This window comes from Heterodontus francisci, chromosome 13 (genome assembly GCF_036365525.1).
Source record: "Heterodontus francisci isolate sHetFra1 chromosome 13, sHetFra1.hap1, whole genome shotgun sequence".
NCBI lineage: Eukaryota > Metazoa > Chordata > Chondrichthyes > Heterodontiformes > Heterodontidae > Heterodontus > Heterodontus francisci.
This window is the reverse complement of record NC_090383.1, coordinates 6,585,635-6,606,294: the sequence shown is the minus strand read 5'-3', so window position 1 is coordinate 6,606,294 and position 20,660 is coordinate 6,585,635. Positions and strand designations below refer to the sequence as shown.

Genomic DNA, 20,660 nt, shown 5'->3' with positions numbered 1-20,660 from the left:
TATCCGCTTGTTTGATCCAAGACAAATTGGATGCGATTACTATTGAAAAGAACTGAATATTTGTCACCTAGAAGAGCTTGTTACTATTGTAATGCCAGCAACACCCCTCCCAATCTAGCTAAAGACAATGTGGTAGTTTTTTTTATCTTTACCACGTAGATGTTAAGTGTCACTTGAGTGGAGAACAGAGAGGATTATCAGATAGAGAGATTGCATGCTCATGGGAGCCCATCCAGTTTTCCTATCATTTAAGTGTATGGAAAGAAAGTCAGGAACAGGAGTAACGAGAGTGTGATTCTTCCTGCCTAATGACTTCGATATTAATGAGGGACAGGGAATCTCATAATTGGCCAAAGAACCTGGCAAACATATATAAATAAGATGTTACAGTGTCCTACCTCACTGCTGGCCAGATTGACACTACCTCATGGTGCTTTATTAAAGCAATTGCTGTGTTCCTCGAATGTGCTTGCCTTTTTTTTTTGGTTATCTGATGAGGGAAAACAGCCAGCAAGACACAAATGCTTCACCATGATGTAGTATGCTGGTGACACAACTTACATAATTATGAATTGGATGATAAAAGTTTACCAATTTTTTTTTTCATGAACTCAGTTCACTTAATATAACAGCAACATACTGCGGATGCTAGAAATCTAGATTAAAAACAGAAAATGCTGGAAATACTCAGCAGGTCAGGTAGGATCTGTGGAATTGAATAGGCTTTCAACTGATATGCACAGACCTATAATTGTTTCGACAAGTCTTTCTTCAGAAGAAGACATATGATCTGCTGAGTAGCCAAATCGGCTGTAAGTAGTATTAGAAAGGGTCTCTATCTTTATGGGATTACAACCGTGTTCAGCTCATGACCATCATCCAAGTAAACAAAAGTTTTGACAAAGATGTACTTCACGTATATTACCTTCGGACTCCTCCTTACTAGCCACTAGCAAAGTTTCAGTGGAAGGCCGAATAACCATCTTCAGCTCCACAAAGATGTACGTTCTCAGAGTCATGAACTAAATGTGTGTGTGACAGGAACTAACATTAGTGCAGCTGACCTACAGTATGACTCAGTTCTTTGTAAGAAAAGCCAGTTGCCTGACAAAACAACTGAATATTGCAAAGGACAAAGCAATTATAGAATGCCCTAGCCTCTAGAAATGTCAAGGGTAGGACTGCTGTGAACTGGTGGTTATTTAAATTTGCGATAGTGGATGGACCTGATTATTGACGGTAGCAGGGATGGCAATAACTTGGGGAAGGGTCATGAGCTGAACATAGTTGTAATCCCATGAAGATATTCCATTCTTAAACTACTTAAGGCCTATTTGGATACTCAGCAGACTGTGCACATTCCTCTGAGGAAAGACTTGGCAAAAGAATTATTGTTCTGTGCATATAAAGGTCACTCAGTTGAAAGCCTATACCATATTGAACTTCATGATGAAGTGGCTCTTACTCTCAATGGCTTGAGCACACATGTATCTGCCTGCCTCCACTGGGTTTGCTTGGTCAGTTGAATTGATAGATGGAGTGTACATAAAACCGAGTTACTGCGTTTTCAGCGTTGGATATGCACCATTTGTTGACGCTTGACTTGAGCTTCTCATCTGGTGGCAGATGAGGAGTTGTACTACTTGGCAAGAGAAAGAGGCCATTCAGCCCCTCAAGCCTATTTTGTCTTCAATTCGATCACCACATAAAGAGGTTTGTTGTTCAAACATCCCTTTTATAACTTGAGGAGGATGCATAATAGCGAATGGTCTGAATGGGAGGGGAACAAATTTGTTACCATGTTGCCTATTATACTGAGATTATATTTGATCAGCATTACATTGGAATGTAAGCATTGTAAACAATTAAGCATGCTGCATTGTTTCATGCACATAATCATTTGTAACAGACTGAGCCTTTTGTTTCTTGGGCTGTTTGGCGAGAATGTGATATCCTGAAATTTGTTGCACTTGAAAGCCATATTGAGTGTCTCATATATCGTGCAGCTTGAGAGAATGTAGAACTGGACACAGTTTTAAGATGTTGAAAATATTAACCAAAAACAGGAAGACATAAATAGGTTTGCAGTGTGGCAGGATAAATACAAGTTCAAAGTAACAAAGCGTGAAGTAGTTCATCTCCGTAGGAGGAATAAGGAGACCACTTATTTCTTGGAAGGTGAGAAAATAATGGGGTAGAGGAGCAAAGAGATCTGGAAATGCAGATACATAAGTCGTCAAAAGTAGCAACACAAGTTGATAAAGCCATAATAATAAAAGCAAAATACTGCAGATGCTGGAAATCTGAAATATAAACAAGAAATGCTGGAAATACTCAGCAGGTCTGGCAGCATCTGTGGAGAGAGAAGCAGAGTTAATGTTTCAGGTCAGTGACCCTGCATCAGAACTGGCAAAGGTTAGAAATGTAATAAGTTTTAAGCAAATAAAGCGGGGGTGGAGCAAGAGATAACAAAAGTAAAGGTGTTGATAGGACAGAGTCACAGAGAATAACTGACCAGAAGGTCATGGAGCAAAGGCAAACGGTACGTTAATGGTATGTTGAAAGACAAGGCGCTAGTGCAGAGAGGATGTTAATGGACAGAAAAATGAACAGCCCTGGCCCAAAGCACAAACATGAAAAAAACAGTGGGCAGGCATATGGTAAGAAAAAAAATGATGAAACAAACTAAAATAGCAAGGGGGGAGCCTGTCATGCTATGAAATTGTTGAACTCAGTATGCTCAATACTTGAGTATTTCCAGCATTTCTTGTTGATAAAGCCATAAAATATGCAAAGAAAGTGCTGGGGTTCATTTCTGGAGGAACAGAATACCAAAGCAGGGAAGTAATGTTGACGTTACAATATGCAATAGTTCTTTATGATAACATCCAATTACTTAAATAACAGCAACTTGCATTTATATGGCACCTTTAACATAGTAAAACATCCAAGGCGCTTCACAGGAGCAATTATCAAATAAAATTTGACACCGAGCTACATGAAGAGATATTAGAACAGTTAATCAAAAGCTTGGTCAAAGAGGTGGGTTTTAAGCAGCATCTTAACGGAGGAGATAAAGGATAGAGAGGCGGAGAGGATTAGGGAGGGAATTCCAAAGCTTAGGGCCCAGGCAGCTGAAGGCACGGCGACCAGTGTTCAAATGATTAAGATTGCAGATGCACAAGTGTCCAGAGGACAAGTTTAAGTGCAGACCCTTCCTTAAAACAGAAGCCAGACCCACACACAATGCAACAATTTGTCAGTTGCATATAGTGACAACGCTCTCCCTGGCCAAAATGGAAATGATTGGGTAATTCCCGCATCAATCAAGCATGGAGACCACGCTGCTGTAAGTGACTGGGATTGATTTTATGCACATTATTTGTACTATGTAACTATCCTCCACTCACTGTTTTATTTCTGTAATTTTGGTCATGAGTTCTGCATCCTCAAGTTTGTTGAGATGCTGTGTAAATAGATTCAGTTTGCTCTAAAATAGTTTACTGAGAGTCCTGCCGTAAGTCCCACACCCATCTCCAACTCATTGGCTGACAGTGGTGTCAGTAGACACTCTGATCATTCTGTCAGCTAACGACAGTTCAGAACTACACCATTGGCTGTCCAGCCTTCAAAAATACTTCATTGGCTGTAAAGCACTTTGGGAGGGCCTGAGTTCATGAAAGACACTATATAAATGCATGTCCTTGTTTATTTTTCTCATTGGCTGCTATTGAATTTTAATAACTTTTTGGATAAATCCAAATGGGCGGCACCGTGGCGCAGTGGTTAGCACCGCAGCCTCACAGCTCCAGTGACCCGGGTTCAATTCTGGGTACTGCCTGTGTGGAGTTTGCAAGTTCTCCCTGTGTCTGCGTGGGTTTTCTCCGGGTGCTCCGGTTTCCTCCCACATGCCAAAGACTTGCAGGTTGATAGGTAAATTGGACATTATAAATTGCCCCTAGTATAGGTAGGTGGTAGAGAAATATAGGGACAGGTGGGGATGTGGTAGGAATATGGAATTAGTGTAGGATTAGTATAAATGGGTGGTTGATGGTCGGCACAGACTCGGTGGGCCGAAGGGCCTGTTTCAGTGCTGTATCTCTAAAAAAAAAAATTAAAAAAAATAAATAAATGTTTGGTTGCACCTGGCTGATCCAGGCTCCAATTTTTGGCATTTTTCTAGCCTGGGAGGATTTATACAGGAGTTGAGAGATCAGTGCTGTGACCTTGTGTTGAGAGAGGCAATAAATGTCCTACTGATATGTTTTGATTGAACAGGTGAAGCGATCGTTCCGAGTTACCGACATCGAATGGCATGTGGTTTGTCTTTAGGCAGTTCAGAGACAATTGTTTCAGCTGTGTTGATAGTAATCTGGATACATATGTGCACGCAGTTTCACACCAGCACAATTGAGACAACTGCTTTATTTAAAGGGCTACTTGGCTGTTTCAAATTCCAATCAATGCCGCCTCCGCTTGAATGCATCGTCAGATTACTGTACAACTGACAACTTCCTCTGGAGCTTTAGGACACATCTTTTAATTTTGCAAGAAATTTAGGACAGATTCTTTCTTTGGAGCCCATTGAGCAAAGGCATTGATCACTAGCAGCCCTTCAGTTAAAGCCCATCGCTTCACATGTGCTTAATGCCTGTTAGCAAAGGCCAGACATATGTCCCAGGCAGGCGATTAGCAAAGTTCTGTCGCATCAGCACTCGGATGGGTGGTTCCACTTGGCTTGTAATGCTCAGTTAGTGTGTCAGAGAGATCAAGGGTGATGTCAGGAAGCACTTCTTCACACAAAGGGTGTGGAAATCTGGGGCTCTCTTCCCCCAAAAAGCTATTGAGGCTGAGGGAATGGGGAAGTCAATTGAATATTTCAAAACTAAGGTTGATAGATTTTTGTTGGGTAAGGGTTTAGATTAGAGATACAGCACTGAAACAGGCCCTTCGGCCCACCGAGTCTGTGCCGACCATCAAACACCTATTTATACTAATCCTACACTAATCCCATATTCCTACCAAATATCCCCACCTGTCCCTATATTTCCCTACCACCTACCTATACTAGTGACAATTTATAATGGCCAATTTACCTATTAACCTGCAAGTCTTTTGGCTTGTGGGAGGAAACCGGAGCACCCGGAGAAAACCCACGCAGACACAGGGAGAACTTGCAAACTCCACACAGGCAGTACCCGGAATCGAACCCGGGTCCCTGGAGCTGTGAGGCTGCAGTGCTAACCACTGCGCCACTGTGCCACCACTATTACGGGTTACAGGACCATAGCAGGTAGGTGGAGTTTACAACAACAACAACTTACATTTATATAGCACCTTTAATGTAATAAAATGTCCCGAGGCACTTCACAGGGGCATTGTAAAACCAAGCTGCAGAAGGGGATATTCGATTAGATGACCAAAAGCTTGGTCGAAGAGGTAGGCTTTAATAGGTGTTTAAAAGGAGGAGGTTGAGGTGGATAGGCTTAGGGAGGGTATTCCAGAGTTTGGGGCCTAGGCAACTGAAGGCGCAGCCACCAATGGCAGAGCGATTAAAATCAGGGATGCACAAGAGGTCAGAATTAAAGGAATGCAGATATCCCGGAGCTTGTGGGGCTGCAGGAGATTACAGAGATGGGGAGGGGCGAGGCCTTGTAGGGATTTGAAAACAAGGATGAAAATTTTAAAATCAAGATGTTGCTTGACCAGGCGCCAATGTAGGTCAGCGAGCACAGGGGTGATGGTTGAACGGGAGTTAAGATGAGGGCAGAAGAGGTTTGGATGAACTCAACTTTACAGAGGATGGAATGTGGGAGACCAGCCAGGAGTGCATTGAAATAGTCAAATCTAGAGGTAATGAAGGCATAAATGAGGGTTTCAACAGCAGATGAACTGAGAATGGGTGAAGTTGGGTGATGTTACAGAGGTGGAAATAGGCAGTCTTACTGATGACACGAGTGTATGATCAGAAGCTCAACGCAGGGTCAAATATTTGTGAACAGACTGGCTTAATTGCAGACTGTTGCCAGGGAGAGGGATGGAGTCGGTAGCTAGGGAAGGGAGTTTGGAGCGGGGACCAAAGATAATGGCTTCAGTCTTCCCAATATTTAATTGGCGGAAATTTCTGCTCATCAAGTACTGGATGTCGTATAAGCAGTCTGATAATTTAGCAACAATGGAGGAGTCAAGAGAGGTAGAACTAGGGTCGCAGCGGACATGTGATAACTAATGTTTTGGATAATGTCGCCAAGAGGCAGCCCATAGATGAGAAATAGGAGGGGATCAAGGATAGATCCTTGGGGGCACCAGAGGTAAAGGTGCAGGAGTTGGTAGAGAAACCATTGCAAGTGATACTCTAGCTACGATTAGATAGATAAGAATGGGACCAGGTGAGAGCAGTCTCACCCAGCTGGATGACAGTGGAGAAGAATTGGAGGAGGATGGTGTAGTCAACTCTGTCAAAGACTGTAGACAGGTCGAGAAGGATGAGGAGGGAAAATTTACCTTTTTCACAGTCAAATAGGCTATCATTAGTGACTTTGATTAGAGCTGTTTAGGTACTGTGGCAGGGCTAGAAACCTGATTGGAGGGATTCAAACATGGAATTCTGGGAAAGATGGGAACGGATTTGGGAGGCAACAACATGTTCAAGGACTTTGTTACCTAAGCTACACATCAGCCATGATCAATCTGAATGGTGGAAATAACGTGAGGTGCTGAATGGCCTACTCATATTCCTATGTTTTTATCTTCTGTGTAGCAGTTTGTTGGAGAAAAATTGCACGAATGATAGGATTTGCTCAAAAATAAACTAAAATCAAAAATGGGAAGAAACACTAAGGGGAGCCATATATAATTGGCTTCCCCTTCTCTTGAACAACTGATCGGTCATTTCTAAAGAACCTTGATGATCTACGAACTCCCGTTATTCAGTGCAGAGATTTCTTTGAGTGGTAGATCATCAAGGTTCAGCTGTGCTTTCTGAAAGTGTTGACTAATTACTTAATCAGATTTTTTTTCTTTACAATTCTCTTGAATTTGTCATTTATTTTTCCAATTGCAGGCATTCCCTTGTATATCCACTGGTATCTATGGTAAGTGCAACTTTTTTGTTATTTGTTGTGAGATGTGACACAACCAACTCTACTTAAATTTTTTTTTAAATTGATTTTCTTTTTCTTACTTGCAATACAAGCATCCTGGCAAATCAGTTTGCAGCTATTTCAGCTATTTCCGGACTAGCTAATCACTTTCCCATGTCTGAAGGGCTGGCATAACTTTTGACCCTTATTAAACCTCAGATTTAAATTGTGATTAAGCTCGTTTAGGTTTTAGCCTGTTAACCATTTGAAGGACTCCAGTGCTGTGATTGTAATTCTGCAATTTTCACGCCAAATTTATGCCCACGGCACTGTAAATTTTGCATGAAAATTGAGGACTTGCCTTGTGATTGATCCAATGTGAATTATTGTTGTGTTAACCTCAATCTGCCACAGTTCACCAGGTCACTCTATAGGCATTCAGTGGCCCCCTCATAGATTAGAAACAGTGATATAGTTACTATGCTTTGGGTACTCTGGTTTCCTTTGAAACGGGAAACATGTGCATGTATTGTGTGATACAGCAGGACTCCAGGTTTTAGAGAAGAGCAGAGCATTCAGTGTATGCTGTGAGGATCTACATAAGTAAAATTGTATTTTTTTAATGTGCATCACCTACGCCAAGTATAAAGATGCAACTATGTATCTTGGAGTGAAATGCTGTGCTACCAAATGCCTCTAACTCCTCAAAAAGGTGCATCATGTGGATTACACAGGAACTGTAATGATGGCATCTTGTTCAAGAGTGAGGATAAGCTTTTACCTTCATGTATCTGTGTATAATATTTAATGCAAGAATTTTTGCAGTGTCATCACTTTGGTTGCAAAATGCCTTTTCGTCCTGGTGGCTTTTTTTCAGAAGATAAGTTGTGCAGTCTGTTTACCTATTATTGGCCTTCAAGTGTCACAGATCAGCAGTTGGAAAGACGCATTATTGCTTCCTCTTGAGCGATGATGTTTTGCGTTTCTTTTGCTTCTGTTTCTCATAACATGAGAAATAGGAACAGGAGTAGGCCATTCGGCCCCTTGCGCCTGCTCCGCCATTCAATAAGATCATGGCTGATATGATTGTGGCCTTAATTCCACATTTCTTCCTGCCCCCCATAACCCATGACTCCCTTGTAGATCAAAAATCTGTCTAACTCTGCCTTGAATATATCCTATGACCCAGCCTCCACTGCTTGTTGGGAAGAGAATTCCAAAGATTAGCAACCTCTGAGAGAAGAAATTCCTTATTAGGAAACTGCGCACCCTAGTTCTAGACCCTCCCACAAGGGGAAACATCCTCTCAGCATCTACCCTGTCAAGGCCCCTCAGAGTCAATAAGATCTCCTCATTCTTCTAAACTTCAATGCGTATAGGCTCAACCTATCCTCATAAGATAGCCATTCTCAAGCACCCCATGTCCTGTACCATTCCCCAGGAGAGAGAAAGATAGTTCGAGTGCTCCTGGTATTCCTTAATGCCATACTATTAGTCTCACACAAGTCAATTCACCCAAATGCCTTCAGGTAAATTGCCTTTCAATTTAATTTCCCTCCTTTGTAGGTTTTATAGAGTGCCTTTTCCCTCAGTGGCCCTGGGTTTTTTCTGGTGTTATTTTGCCTCTTCCAAGAAATTACATGGCTGCAATAGTGTGGGGAGGGGGGAGGTGTCAGCGGAAGGAAGGAGTGCTTGGTCATAATGGTCCAGACATCATGGCGTGTGATAGGCTTGATGGACCATCTGGGCCTTTACCTGCCCCATAATTTTCATATGTTCGTACTGACCCTTCTATTACCTCCTCTGTCCAACAAGGATATATGAGATCAGGGTCTCGCTGTGTGAGACTCTTCCTACAGCTGATCATCTTGAATGCATTTTCAAAAATGTAAAACTTAACCAAACAAATAATCCATGTAATTTATTTTTGCGTTGTGATGGAGCAGGCATGAAGAACATTAGAACCATGTGAAAAAATTAACTGCAGAAACATGTAACACCTAACATTTCCCTCAATAATGTGAGAGCAAATTTAGAATGCAAACTCAAATTATTGAAATTACTGTTTTAAGACAAATGGAAGTATATTTGGTTGTCTGAAAGTGGCATTTTATGATATAAGGATCCCCACTCTTCCCGTGAACAACAAAAACTTCCATTCATATAGCACATTTAGCACAGTAAAATATTTCCAGGCTCTTAACAAATAAAAACATTTTTCACATTTTTTGACACCAAACCAAAGGATGAATCAGGAATGATGATTAAGGCTTGATCAAAGAGCTACGTTTTTAGGAGCATCTTAAAGGAGGAGAGAGAGATGGAGAGGTTTAAGGAGGGAATTCCAGATCTTAGGGCCTAGGCAGCCAAAGGCCCTAATCAGGGTTCCGCAGGAGGTCAGGCTTGGAAGAGGGCAGAGATCTCGATGGGCTCTTCTATGGCAGAAGGAGGTTTTAGAGATGGGGAGGGACAAGGCTTTGGCTGAACTTGAAAACAAGGATGAGGATTTTAAAATTGTGGTGTTGTTAGGCAAGAAGCCAGTATAGATTAGGGAGCACAGCATGATTGGTGAATGAGATTTGGAGCGAGTTAAGAAACAGGGCAGCAGAGTTTTGGTCGAGCACAAGCTTATGTAGTGTGGAAAATGGGAAGCTAGCCAGGAGAGCGTTAGAATTGTCAAGTCTAGAGGTAACAAAGACACAAATGTGGGTTTCAGTGGTAGATGAGCTGAGGGAAGGCTGGAGTCGAGCGATGATACAGAGGTAGAAGTAGGCAGTCTTGGTGATTCCATGGATATTTGGTTGGAAACTCAACTCGGGGTCAAACACAGTACTGAGGTTGCAAACGACTTTACTCAGCTTAAGACAGTTACCAGGGATGGAAACGGTAGACAGGGAATGGAGTTTGTGGCCTGGACCAAAGACAATGGCTTGAATTTTATTTGCCGCCTTTTAAACACAGCGGCTTGCCCGCATTTAGTAGCAGCCGCCGAGCCCCCACGATATTACACATGGGAGCTCATTTAAAGAGAGGGGGCGGAGCAGCTGTTCCCGATGACGTAGAGGAGATGGCCGCCACATCCGCGGCCACGGTGTCCAGTGCCATTGCACAGGCTCCAGTGCCATTTTTAAAGGGCTTTAAGCCCTTACAATTAATTTTAATTGTTAAAGGGAAATCTTTAGTGACTTTTGTTACATATTAAATTAAGTGATGGAGGCCCTTCCTTCCCCCCCCCCCCACCCCCCCCCCCCCCCCCCAATGGTCATTTCATTGTCCGAAATGACCATCCATTCATTTTTCAAATATCCGGACTTTTCCCCCCCCTGCAACCTTCAATCTTTTGTCCTTCAACCCCTTCCCACCATCCCCACATCCAACAAATATTGATTTCCCCACTTCTCCACCCCCGCCCGCCCTGAAATTTTTATTACTCCCCCCTCCCCACCAGGGTTTCACCTCGGAACTCCCTGCACGCAGGCAAAGACCGAACAGAGGCCATAAAATCGGTTAATTTGAAAATATTTAATGTCAATCTACATATGGAGATGAAAGGCCCGCTGCCAGGCGGCAGGGGGGGCCGCTCCGAGGTCCCCCCGCTGCCGGTAATATGCGGCGGGCCCTTCTCGATGTCGTGGGTTGAGGCGGGCCTCTGCCCGCAGAATTTTACCAGCCCCCGCACTGCGACCGATGGTGTTGAGGGGCTGGTAAAATTCAGCCCAATGGCTTCAGTCTTCCCAATATCTAGTAGGAGGAAATAATAATACATTCAATGTTGCATTTATATAGCGCATTTAACATAATAAAATGACCTAAGGCTCTTAACGGGAACGATTTTTCAAACAAAATTTGACACTGAGCCGCATAGGGAGATGTTAAGGCAAAAGCAAAATCCTGCAGATGCTGGAAATCTGAAATAATAACAGAAGATACCAGAAATACTCAGAGGGTCAGTCAGCATGTGGAGAGAGAAAGAGTTACATTTCAGCTTCTGATGAAAGGTCATTGAGCTGAAACATTGACTGTTTCTCTCTCCATAGATGCTGCCTGATCTGCTGAGTATTTCTGGCATTTTCTGCTTTTATTGACTGGATGTTAGGATGGGTAACCAAAAATTCGGTCAAAGAGGGTAGCTTTTAAGGAGCACCTTATAAGAGAATGGAGGGGCAGAGGGGTTTAGGGACGGAATTCCAGAGTTTTTAAGATCAAAGGGAGCTGAAGGAACGGCTGCCAATGATGGGACGATGAAAATAGAGGATGCACTAGGGACCTGAATTGGAAGAGTGCAGAGATCCAGGAGCGTAGTAGGATTGGATCTTTCACAGAATGAGCACAGTTAATAAGCCATGGGTAAGGAAGTTTAATTTAGTTTTAACCTGCATGATAACGGTACTTGTTTATTCCTGAGACAAAGGAGTAAAATGTTTATTTCCCATATTTTTAAAATGTGTAGTTGTCCCAAACATTTCTGTTGAACCCTCTTAGGATTGAATATGATTATAAGTTTCCTGTCCATTTTAATACCGTAATAAGTAATATTGCAATTCCATTTGTTGTATTTTATTCATTTCTCAGTGGAATTTCTAAAGTACATGAAAAAACTGTAAAGGAAGGAATATGTAAAATTAATATTCTGATTGCATTTTGCTTGTGCTCTGTACAACTAATGACTGGAAAATACATTTTGTTTAATTCAGATTCAGTTTTTTGATATCCATTGAGGAGACTAGAAGGCAGCCCTGATATTGACAACCTTTCATACTCTAAACATTTTATTATTATGCTCCAAGCAACAAACCCAATATCTACGAATCATGAGGAGAAGGGTTCACCTACTCGGGGGGCACAAGTAGAACATTAAAACTTTCAGAGTAAGAAAATAAGTCGGGCAGAACATTTTCACCCAAAGGGTACTAAGACTTATGGAATAAATTACTCGGAAAGTGCACAGCGTGTGGGCCCAACAAGCAATTAGATGATGTTTCTGGAGAGAGAAAGGACATGAGAAAGACTATTTTAAGGAGTTTGGCTGTCAGGAAAGTGGTATCCTGTTCGTAAAAATCTTTATTTTTAAAAATTAATTCTTGGTATTTGTGCCGCTAGCAAGGCCTGTGTTTATTGCTCATCCTTAGTTGCCCTTGAGAAGGTGGTGGTGAGCCGTCTTCTGAAATCACTGCAGTCAGTGTTGTGAAGGTGCTCCCATAGTGCTGCTCGGTAGAGATTTCCAGGATTTTGACCCAGCAATGATGAGTCAGGATAGTGTGTGACTTGTAGGGGAACTTGGAGGCGGTGATAGTCCCATGCAGCTGCGGCCCTCGTCCTTCTAGGTGCTGGAGGTAGTGGGTTTGGGAGCTGTTATCACGGAAGCCTTGCCAAGTTGCTGCAGTACATCCTGTAGATGCACTCACTGTGGACACAGTGCGCCAGTGGTGTTGAATGGGCTGCCAATCAAGCAGACTGCTTTGTTCCGGATTGTGTTCTTAATGAGCTGTTTGAACTAATTCTTGAATTAAGTATCCAAGTGTATTGCTTATACATTTTCTAGTCTCCATTACATTTTTGAAACACACAAGAGTTGCTGTTTGGAACAACTGAGACCTCAGATTTGGATTCGGATCAACAGTCCATCAGTTGTTGAATTCTCTCCACCTTCAAAAACCTCATCAGAACCCACATCTTTATCCTAATTTTCAGTCGCCTCTCCTGATATCTTCCTGGCTCAGTCATGGTGCCTATTATTGAGATGACTTGGATATTTTTAATGCTGCATAAATGCAAGTTGTGGTAGCTGCAAACTGCATTAAAGGTGCCTATAAATAAAATATGGGACATTTGAAGGACAGTTGTTAACAGCTGCTTTGTTAGATTTTATACTTGAATTATCACAAATTGTGCAATAGTGGGATATGCTGCTTTGATGCAACCATGTCAAATTCATGCAGTATAATGAGGGATCTCTTCAAAACATTCCTCCTGCTTCAAATCTGAAATTAATCTCGCAAGCACCATCCTAAGCATTATATCATTAAGCAGTTCTGAAATCTGACATGACCTTCTGAGCTCTAACTGCAATAAACTTTAAGATCAGTTTAATTGTTCTCACCGGTGACTGAGCAATGGTGTTATTAGAGAAAATGTGACGGAAGCTTCATATGCCAATGGCAACATTAGCTGGGGTATCTCTTTTAATGAAGCTGGACGGACCACCCGGCATCGACCTAGGCACCGGAAATGACAACGGCAAACCCAGCCCTGTCGACCCTGCAAACGCCTCCTTACTAACATCTGGGGGCTTGTGCCAAAGTTATGAGAGCTGTCCCACAGACTAGTCAAGCAACAGCCTGACATAGTCATACTCACAGAATCATACCTTACAGACAATGTCCCAGACACTGCAATCACTATACCTGGGTACGTCCTATCCCACCGGCAGGACAGACCTAGCAGAGGTGGTGGCACAGTGGTATACAGTAGGGAGGGTGTTGCCCTGGGAGTCCTCAACATCGACTCCGGACCCCATGAAGTCTCATGGCATCAGGTTAAACATGGGCAAGGTAACCTCCTACTGATTACCACCGACCACCCTCCCTCAGCTGATAATTCAGTACTCCACCATGTTGAACACCACTTGGAGGAAGCACTGAGGGTGGCAAGGGCACAAAATGTACTCTGGGTGGGGGACTTCAATGTCCATCACCAAGAGTGGCTCGGTAGCACCACTACTGACCGAGCTGGCCGAGTCCTAAAGGACATGGCTGCTAGACTGGGTCTGCGGCAGGTGGTGGGGGAACCAACACGAGGGAAAAACATACTTGACTTCGTCCTCACCAATCTGCCTGCTGGAGATGCTTCTGTCCATGACTGTATTGGTAGGAGTGACCACCACACAGTCCTTGTGGAGACGAAGTCCCACCTTCACATTGAGGATACTGTCCATCGTGTTGTGTGGCACTATCACCATGCTAAAGGGATAGATTTTGAACAGATCTGGCAATGCTAAACTGGGCATCCATGAGGCGCTGTGGGCCATCAGCAGCAGCAGAATTGTACTCAACCACAATCTGTAACCTCATGGCCCGGCATATCCCCCACCCTACCATTACCATCAAGCCAGGAGACTAACCCTGGTTCAATGAAGAGTGCAGGAGGGCATGCCAGGAGCAGCACCAGGCATACCTCAAAATAAGGTGTCAACCTGGTGAAGCTACAACACAGGACTAACTGCGTGCCAAACTGCGTAAGCAGCATGCGATAGACAGAGCTAAGCGATCCCATAACCAACGGATCAGATCTAAGCTCTGCAGTCCTGCCACATCCAGCCGTGAATGGTGGTGGACAATTAAACAACTAACTGGAGGAGGTGGCTCCACAAATATCCCCATCCTCAATGATGGGGGAGCCCAGCATATCAGTGCGAAAGATAAGACTGAAGCATTTGCAACAATCTTCAGCCAGAAGTGCCGAGTTGATGATCCATCTCGGCCTCCTCCTGAAGTCCCCAGCATCACAGATGCCAGACTTCAGCCAATTCGATTCACTCTGCGTGATATCAAGAAACGACTGAAGGCACTGGATACTGCAAAAGCTATGGGCCCTGACAATATTCCAGCAATAGTACTGAAGACCTGTGCTCCAGAACTTGCCACGCCCATAGCCAAGCTGTTCCAGTACAGCTACAACACTGGCATCTACCCTGCAATGTGGAAAATTGCCCAGGTATGTCCTGTACACACAAAGCAGGACAAATCCAACCCGGCCAATTACCGCCCCATCAGCCTACTCTCTATCGTCAGTAAAGTGATGGAAGGTGTCATCAACAGTGCCATCAAGCAGCACTTGCTTAGCAATAACCTGCTTAGTGACGCTCAGTTTGTGTTCCGCCAGAGTCACTCAGCTCCTGACCTCATTACAGCCTTGGTTCAAACATGGACAAAAGGGCTGAACTCAAGAGGTGAGAGTGACTGCCCTTGACATCAAGGCAGCATTTGACCGAGTATGGCATCAAGGAGCCCTAGCACAACTGAGGTCAATGGGAATCGGGGAAAACCCTCCACTGGCTGGAGTCATACCTAGCGCAAAGGAAGATGGTTGTGGTTGTTGGAGGTCAATCATCTGAGCTCCAGGACATCGCTGCAGGAGTTCCTCAGGGTAGTGTCCTAGGCCCAACCATCTTCAGCTGCTTCATCAATGACCTTCCTTCAATCATAAGGTCAGAAGTGGGGATGCTCGCGGATGATTGCACAATGTTCAGCACCATTCGTGACTCCTCAGATACTGAAGTGGTCCGTGTAGAAATGCAGCAAGACCTGGACAATATCCAGGCTTGGGCTGATAAGTGGCAAGTAACATTGGCGCCACACAAGTGCCAGGCAATGACCATCTCCAACAAGAGAGAATCTAACCATCTCCCCTTGACATTCAACAGCATTACCATCACTGAATCCCCCACTATCAACATCCTAGGGGTTACCATTGACCAGAAACTGAACTGGAGTCGCCATATAAATACCGTGGCTACAAAAGCAGGTCAGAGGTTAGGAATCCTGAGGCGAGTAACTCACCTCCTGACTCCCCAAAGCCTGTCCACCATCTACAAGGCACAAGTCAGGAGTGTGATGGAATACTCTCCACTTGCCTGGATGGGTGCAGCTCCAACAACACTCAAGAAGCTCGACACCATCCAGGACAAAGCAGCCTGCTTGATTGGCACCCCATCTACCAACATTCACTCCCTCCACCACCGACGCACAGTGGCAGCAGTGTGTACCATCTACAAGATGCACTGCAGCAATGCACCAAGGCTCCTTAGACAGCACCTTCCAAACCTGCAACCTCAACCAACTAGAAGGACAAGGGCAGCAAATACATGGGAACACCATCACCTGCAAGTTCCCCTCCAAGTCACACACCATCCTGACTTGGAATTATATCACTGTTCCTTCACTGTCACTGGGTCAAAATCCTGGAACTCCCTTCGTAACAGCACTGTGGGTGTACCTACCCCAAATGGACTGCAGCGGTTCAAGAAGGCAGCTCACCACCACCTTCTCAAGGGCAATTGGGGATGGGCAATAAATGCTGGCATAGCCAGTGATGCCCACATCCCATGAATGAATTAAAAAAAAGTGCAGATAATTAATAGATCACTAGAAAATGGCATAATTCTGAAAGTTTGTGAATACTCATGTGCATTATGCAAAACAATGATCTTATTTCCAGATCTGAGAGAAGGTAATCACACTATTTATCCAGAGTAGATAATGTCCAGCTGGAAACTGTATGAGAGTTTGAAGGTTGTAAAAGGGAACTGTGAATCTTCTTAGAATTTAAGGACACCCAGGATCAGCGTTTTAAAAAAAACTCTCTTCTTCCAGTTTATGCTCCCATTAAATACATCACATATGGCAATGAGGATTTAAACTCCTCTGGTCAATTCACAATTCCAAGTTATTTCTTATCTCGACAGTGTGAACTATGAAGAAGCCAGTAACAAAGACTAGGCTTGTAACCAGAGGCGGCAAATTTGGCCCTGGGACTGTGGTGTGCCCTCTAAAAGGTCTTGACAAATACTTGGGGCAGGTCTTCTCTTTGTCAGCACTTGTCTAAAGGATGTACACGCCTGGCAAGACCTGGGAATTTTGAAACAACAAAACAGAAAATGCTGGCAACACCCCTCAGGTCAGGCACAATGTACGGGGAGGATAAACTTTTGCTTTGTTTCAGATATAAACCCTTTGTTAATTCTTCAGGTGTTTTCTGCATTTTCTGTTTTTTGTAGAATGGTACAGCAAAGATGGAGGCCATTCAGCCCATCTTTGAAAGAGCTATCCAATTTGACCCACTCCCAATGCTCTTTCCCCCACAGCCCTACTAATTTTTATTCTTTCAAGTATTTACCCAATTTCATTTTGCTAGTTATTGAATCTGCTTCCATCACCCTTTCAGGTAGCACTTTCCAGATGACAACAACTCGCTGCATACAAAAGATAGCAAACACCTGCAATATTTGGAGTTTTTTTTGTTCCCCTCCTCACTCCACTCCAGGAATAATGGCAGTGAGTTTAATTCTCTCTGTCTGGCAATAACATTGCAGGTGCCCAACTTCGCTCCTGTCTCAGCTCATCTGCTGCTGAAACCCTCATCCATGCCTTCGTTACCTGTAGACTTGACGCACTCCTGCCTGGTATCCCACACTCTACTCTCCATAAAGTTGAGGTCATCCAAATCTCTGCTGCCCGTGTCCTAACTTGCACCAGGTCCTGTTCCCCTATCGCCCCTGTGTTCGCTGACCCACATTGGCTACCGCTCAAGCAACGTCTTGATTTTAAAATTCTCATTCCTGTTTTCAAATCCCTCCATGGCCTCGCCCTTCCCTATCTCTGTAATCTCCTTCAGCTCTACAATCTTCCAAGATATCTGCTCTCCTCTAATTCTGGCCTCTTGAGCGTCCCTGATTTTAATCGCTCCACCGTTGGTGGCTGTGCCTTCAGTTGCCTTGGTCCTAAGCTCTGGAATACCCTCCCTAACCTTTCCGCCTCTCCACCTCGCTTTACTCCTTTAAGACACTCCTTAAAATCTACCTCTATGGCCAAGCTTTTGGCCATCTGACCTATCTCCTTTTGTGGCTCGGAGTCATACTTTGTTTTATAATGCTCCTGTGACGTGCCTTTGGATGCTTTATTACTTTAAAGGTGCTATATAAATATAAGTTGTTGTGCGGAGTTAAAATTGCTTCCGATTACTCATGCCCACTGCCACCTTAAGTGTGATTTTAGGTGGTTAAGGAGCCGGTCTGACTTGAGTGTGAGTCTCATTATTATAGGCCATTAACACCCCAATGACCTCTTAAGCACCGACTGAGTAGAGTCCCTGCTGGCTCACTGAGTGAAATCCAGTCCATAGGTGTGGAAAGAGATGCAGTGGTTTTTGTCAAGGCTCATCCCAAGCAGCTCTGTAACACAGGAGTTTGCGCTCTACGGGTTGTTCCCAGGGACGCACACCGAGATAAACATCAACTGCTGCTGGAGGACTATCAATTCAGTGAAAGACGCCTTTGGTCTGCCCGAAACTTGCTGGTCTTCCAGCGCAAAGAGTTGTCCACGACCGAGTGTTGCAGACTGGCACATTCCAAGGTCCAGGACTACGTGCTGAGGGACGCACTAAAGCTGGGGGCAGCCGTAGCCAAAGGCTCAATGGGGAAAGACCACTGTGTAAGGTCCCCCCCACCAAGCTGAACTGAGGGGCTGGATCCATGGAAAACCCCTCGAACTGTATCGGGAAAATATTTGTTTGCTGTAAAATGTACATGGAAGGGTTGTGAGGCAACTCACTCCTGTATTGAAGGAAACTGATCTCCTTTACACTCTTTGTATTGTTTGACTTGGTGCTGTTTGGAACTGTTTTGTAATGTATTTTTTTACAAATTTTTACGAATAAAGTATATTTTGGAAATAAAAAAAAAAGAAATCCAGTCCGTAGGAAGAAGCAACCCTATAAGTTAAGTGTTAAACTTTCCTTAATCAGGCCATGACAAGCAGGCATCCCTGCAAGGGATGTCTGGGCATCTGCTGCCCTAATATAGCTCGAACTTCAAACTGATGACCTGGGGTGAATGGGGATTGAAGCTTGCCTCGTCCACTTCCAATGTGTTTGTATTATTGTTATGCATTCTGTTATACAGTATAGTAGAATTCAGTTCTGCAATCTATAACAATAACAGCATCCTGATTCTGGATAAATTAATCCCTATTCTCTGTTATTTTAAATTATGTTTCTGCTGTTTTGCTGTTTTTATACTCTTCATTATTCTTCATATGCATTTTTCTTTCCATGAAACCCACAGCTAGGAAGCACAAGGAAGTTCTGTGAGCATTAAAAATTATTATAATCTGAGCACATGGGCTGCACCCAAAATTCAGTTGTGACTTCAAACAGGCTAGTAATGCATTCAAGTTGTAGATTTCCTCTATTATTAAGCCAGGTAGCTGTTGATTTTGAAGTACCTTAGCAGAAGTTATTTTAGACGAAAGCACTAAAGGAGCTGTATTGCGCAGATGATAATAGCTGGCTTCGAGTATGTTATTAGATTGTGGCACATAGGCTACAGCTGAAGTTTCAAGCTACTCGAGTGAAGGTTATGAAGTTGTGTGAACCCGGAGATTAAATCACTGCTGTATAACGCAGAATGGAAACCAGCTGTGACTTCTTCAGAATAGAAATTTGAATCAGACTAAAAGTTCCAAATCGCTACAAAGTTTGAGAGTTCTCGGGATGTGGCAAGAATCCGAAGAAGACAAACATTATAACATATACAAGCTGGTTTTTCCAGATAATATGCTAGACCAGGGGTGTGACTGTGTTGATTGGCTAAAAACAATGTTTCTGCAAGGGATAACAGGATTTTAATATTGGCCTGGATTTTGTGATGAGAATAATGGTGAAGCTGACAACGTTTGCTGTTATAATGGAGTAAATTGGACAGCAACTGATGGCGCCTGTACATGCGCAGCTAAACGCAGAAATCTGGAAGTTGCAGTCTGTGTCATCCTGCTCCTCCACAGGGTGCGCTGTAATTGTCTTTGCCAAGAGACTCAGCATAGAAATCAATGTAATGCATAAAGTTGGGCTGCTTACCTACTAGTTCCCCACTAAAAACACCAGAAAAAAGTTAGGGTTGGTGCATTCATGAGTAATTGAATTTTTAATTGTTTGGTAAGTGATAATTACTTCCAAACAACCTCTCTGGCCCAGAAAATTTAATTTTAAAAGTGTGGCATCTCATTCCTTCAGAAGTTAAGTAGTGTTGGAACTTAAAAACAAAGTTCTGGTTGTCTCTTTTATCTCTTTCCCCAAACTTTATTTCACTTTCTGTGCATGACTTAGATCTGATTTATGCATCCTTCATTCTACTTCGTGGTTCAGACACCGTGGGCTGCATTTTCAAATTGGGGTCAGGAAACCAAGGCCTGGATAACTTCCGGTTCCTGACTCTGCGTTGCGTCTGCATTGTTCATACGACACAATCGTAAAACGCTCATGCCCTCATTGGGCCGGGGGCGAGCTCAGCAAGGAGGTGGGAGATGTCTGTTGGAGCAGGAACCTCAGAGGCAGGCGGCAGGCATGAAGGGGCCTGTCGCTGCCTTGAACAAGAAAGGAGGCGGGAATTCAGAGGGCCAGAAGCCTCAGAGCACAGAGAATTGGCCAAACTGCCAGGCAAATGGTACAGCGCCCAATTTCATAACAAAACGCTTGATGGCAAAAAAATTTCCATTCCATTTTTAAAAAAAAGTTGCATCTCCCCGCATTGACCCCCGACGGCTGTGCACTAACAGGCGCCAGACTGTTCGAGTTCAGCGATTCCCGCTTTGAAAATATGCCTCCTGTCTCTGCTCAGACTGTTGACAAGCTCCTCGAGGAGCTTAATGGGCTGTTAATTGGAGGCGAATGGGTTCCCTGTTATTCACCCCCCTCCCCCCACTCTCTGTTTGAAAATTGCATCACGTTCCAAAAGTGCGAGATCCAGTGACACCCTTTGGGGTCACAGTATTTAATGCGCGCCCGCACCCATATTCAGCCCCTCCT

At 43.7% G+C, this 20,660-nt stretch overlaps 1 protein-coding gene across 2 annotated transcripts in view; it reads left to right on the top strand.

The window, feature by feature from the left end:
- The window catches only part of macrod2 (mono-ADP ribosylhydrolase 2), a 916,639-nt gene that overhangs the window by 655,715 nt on the left and 240,264 nt on the right, over positions 1-20,660 (top strand). For both annotated transcript variants that reach the window (XM_068044311.1, XM_068044310.1), the window contains one exon: positions 7,064-7,094. In XM_068044311.1, the coding sequence (XP_067900412.1) occupies positions 7,064-7,094 (31 nt within the window). The remainder of the gene's footprint in view (positions 1-7,063; positions 7,095-20,660) is intronic.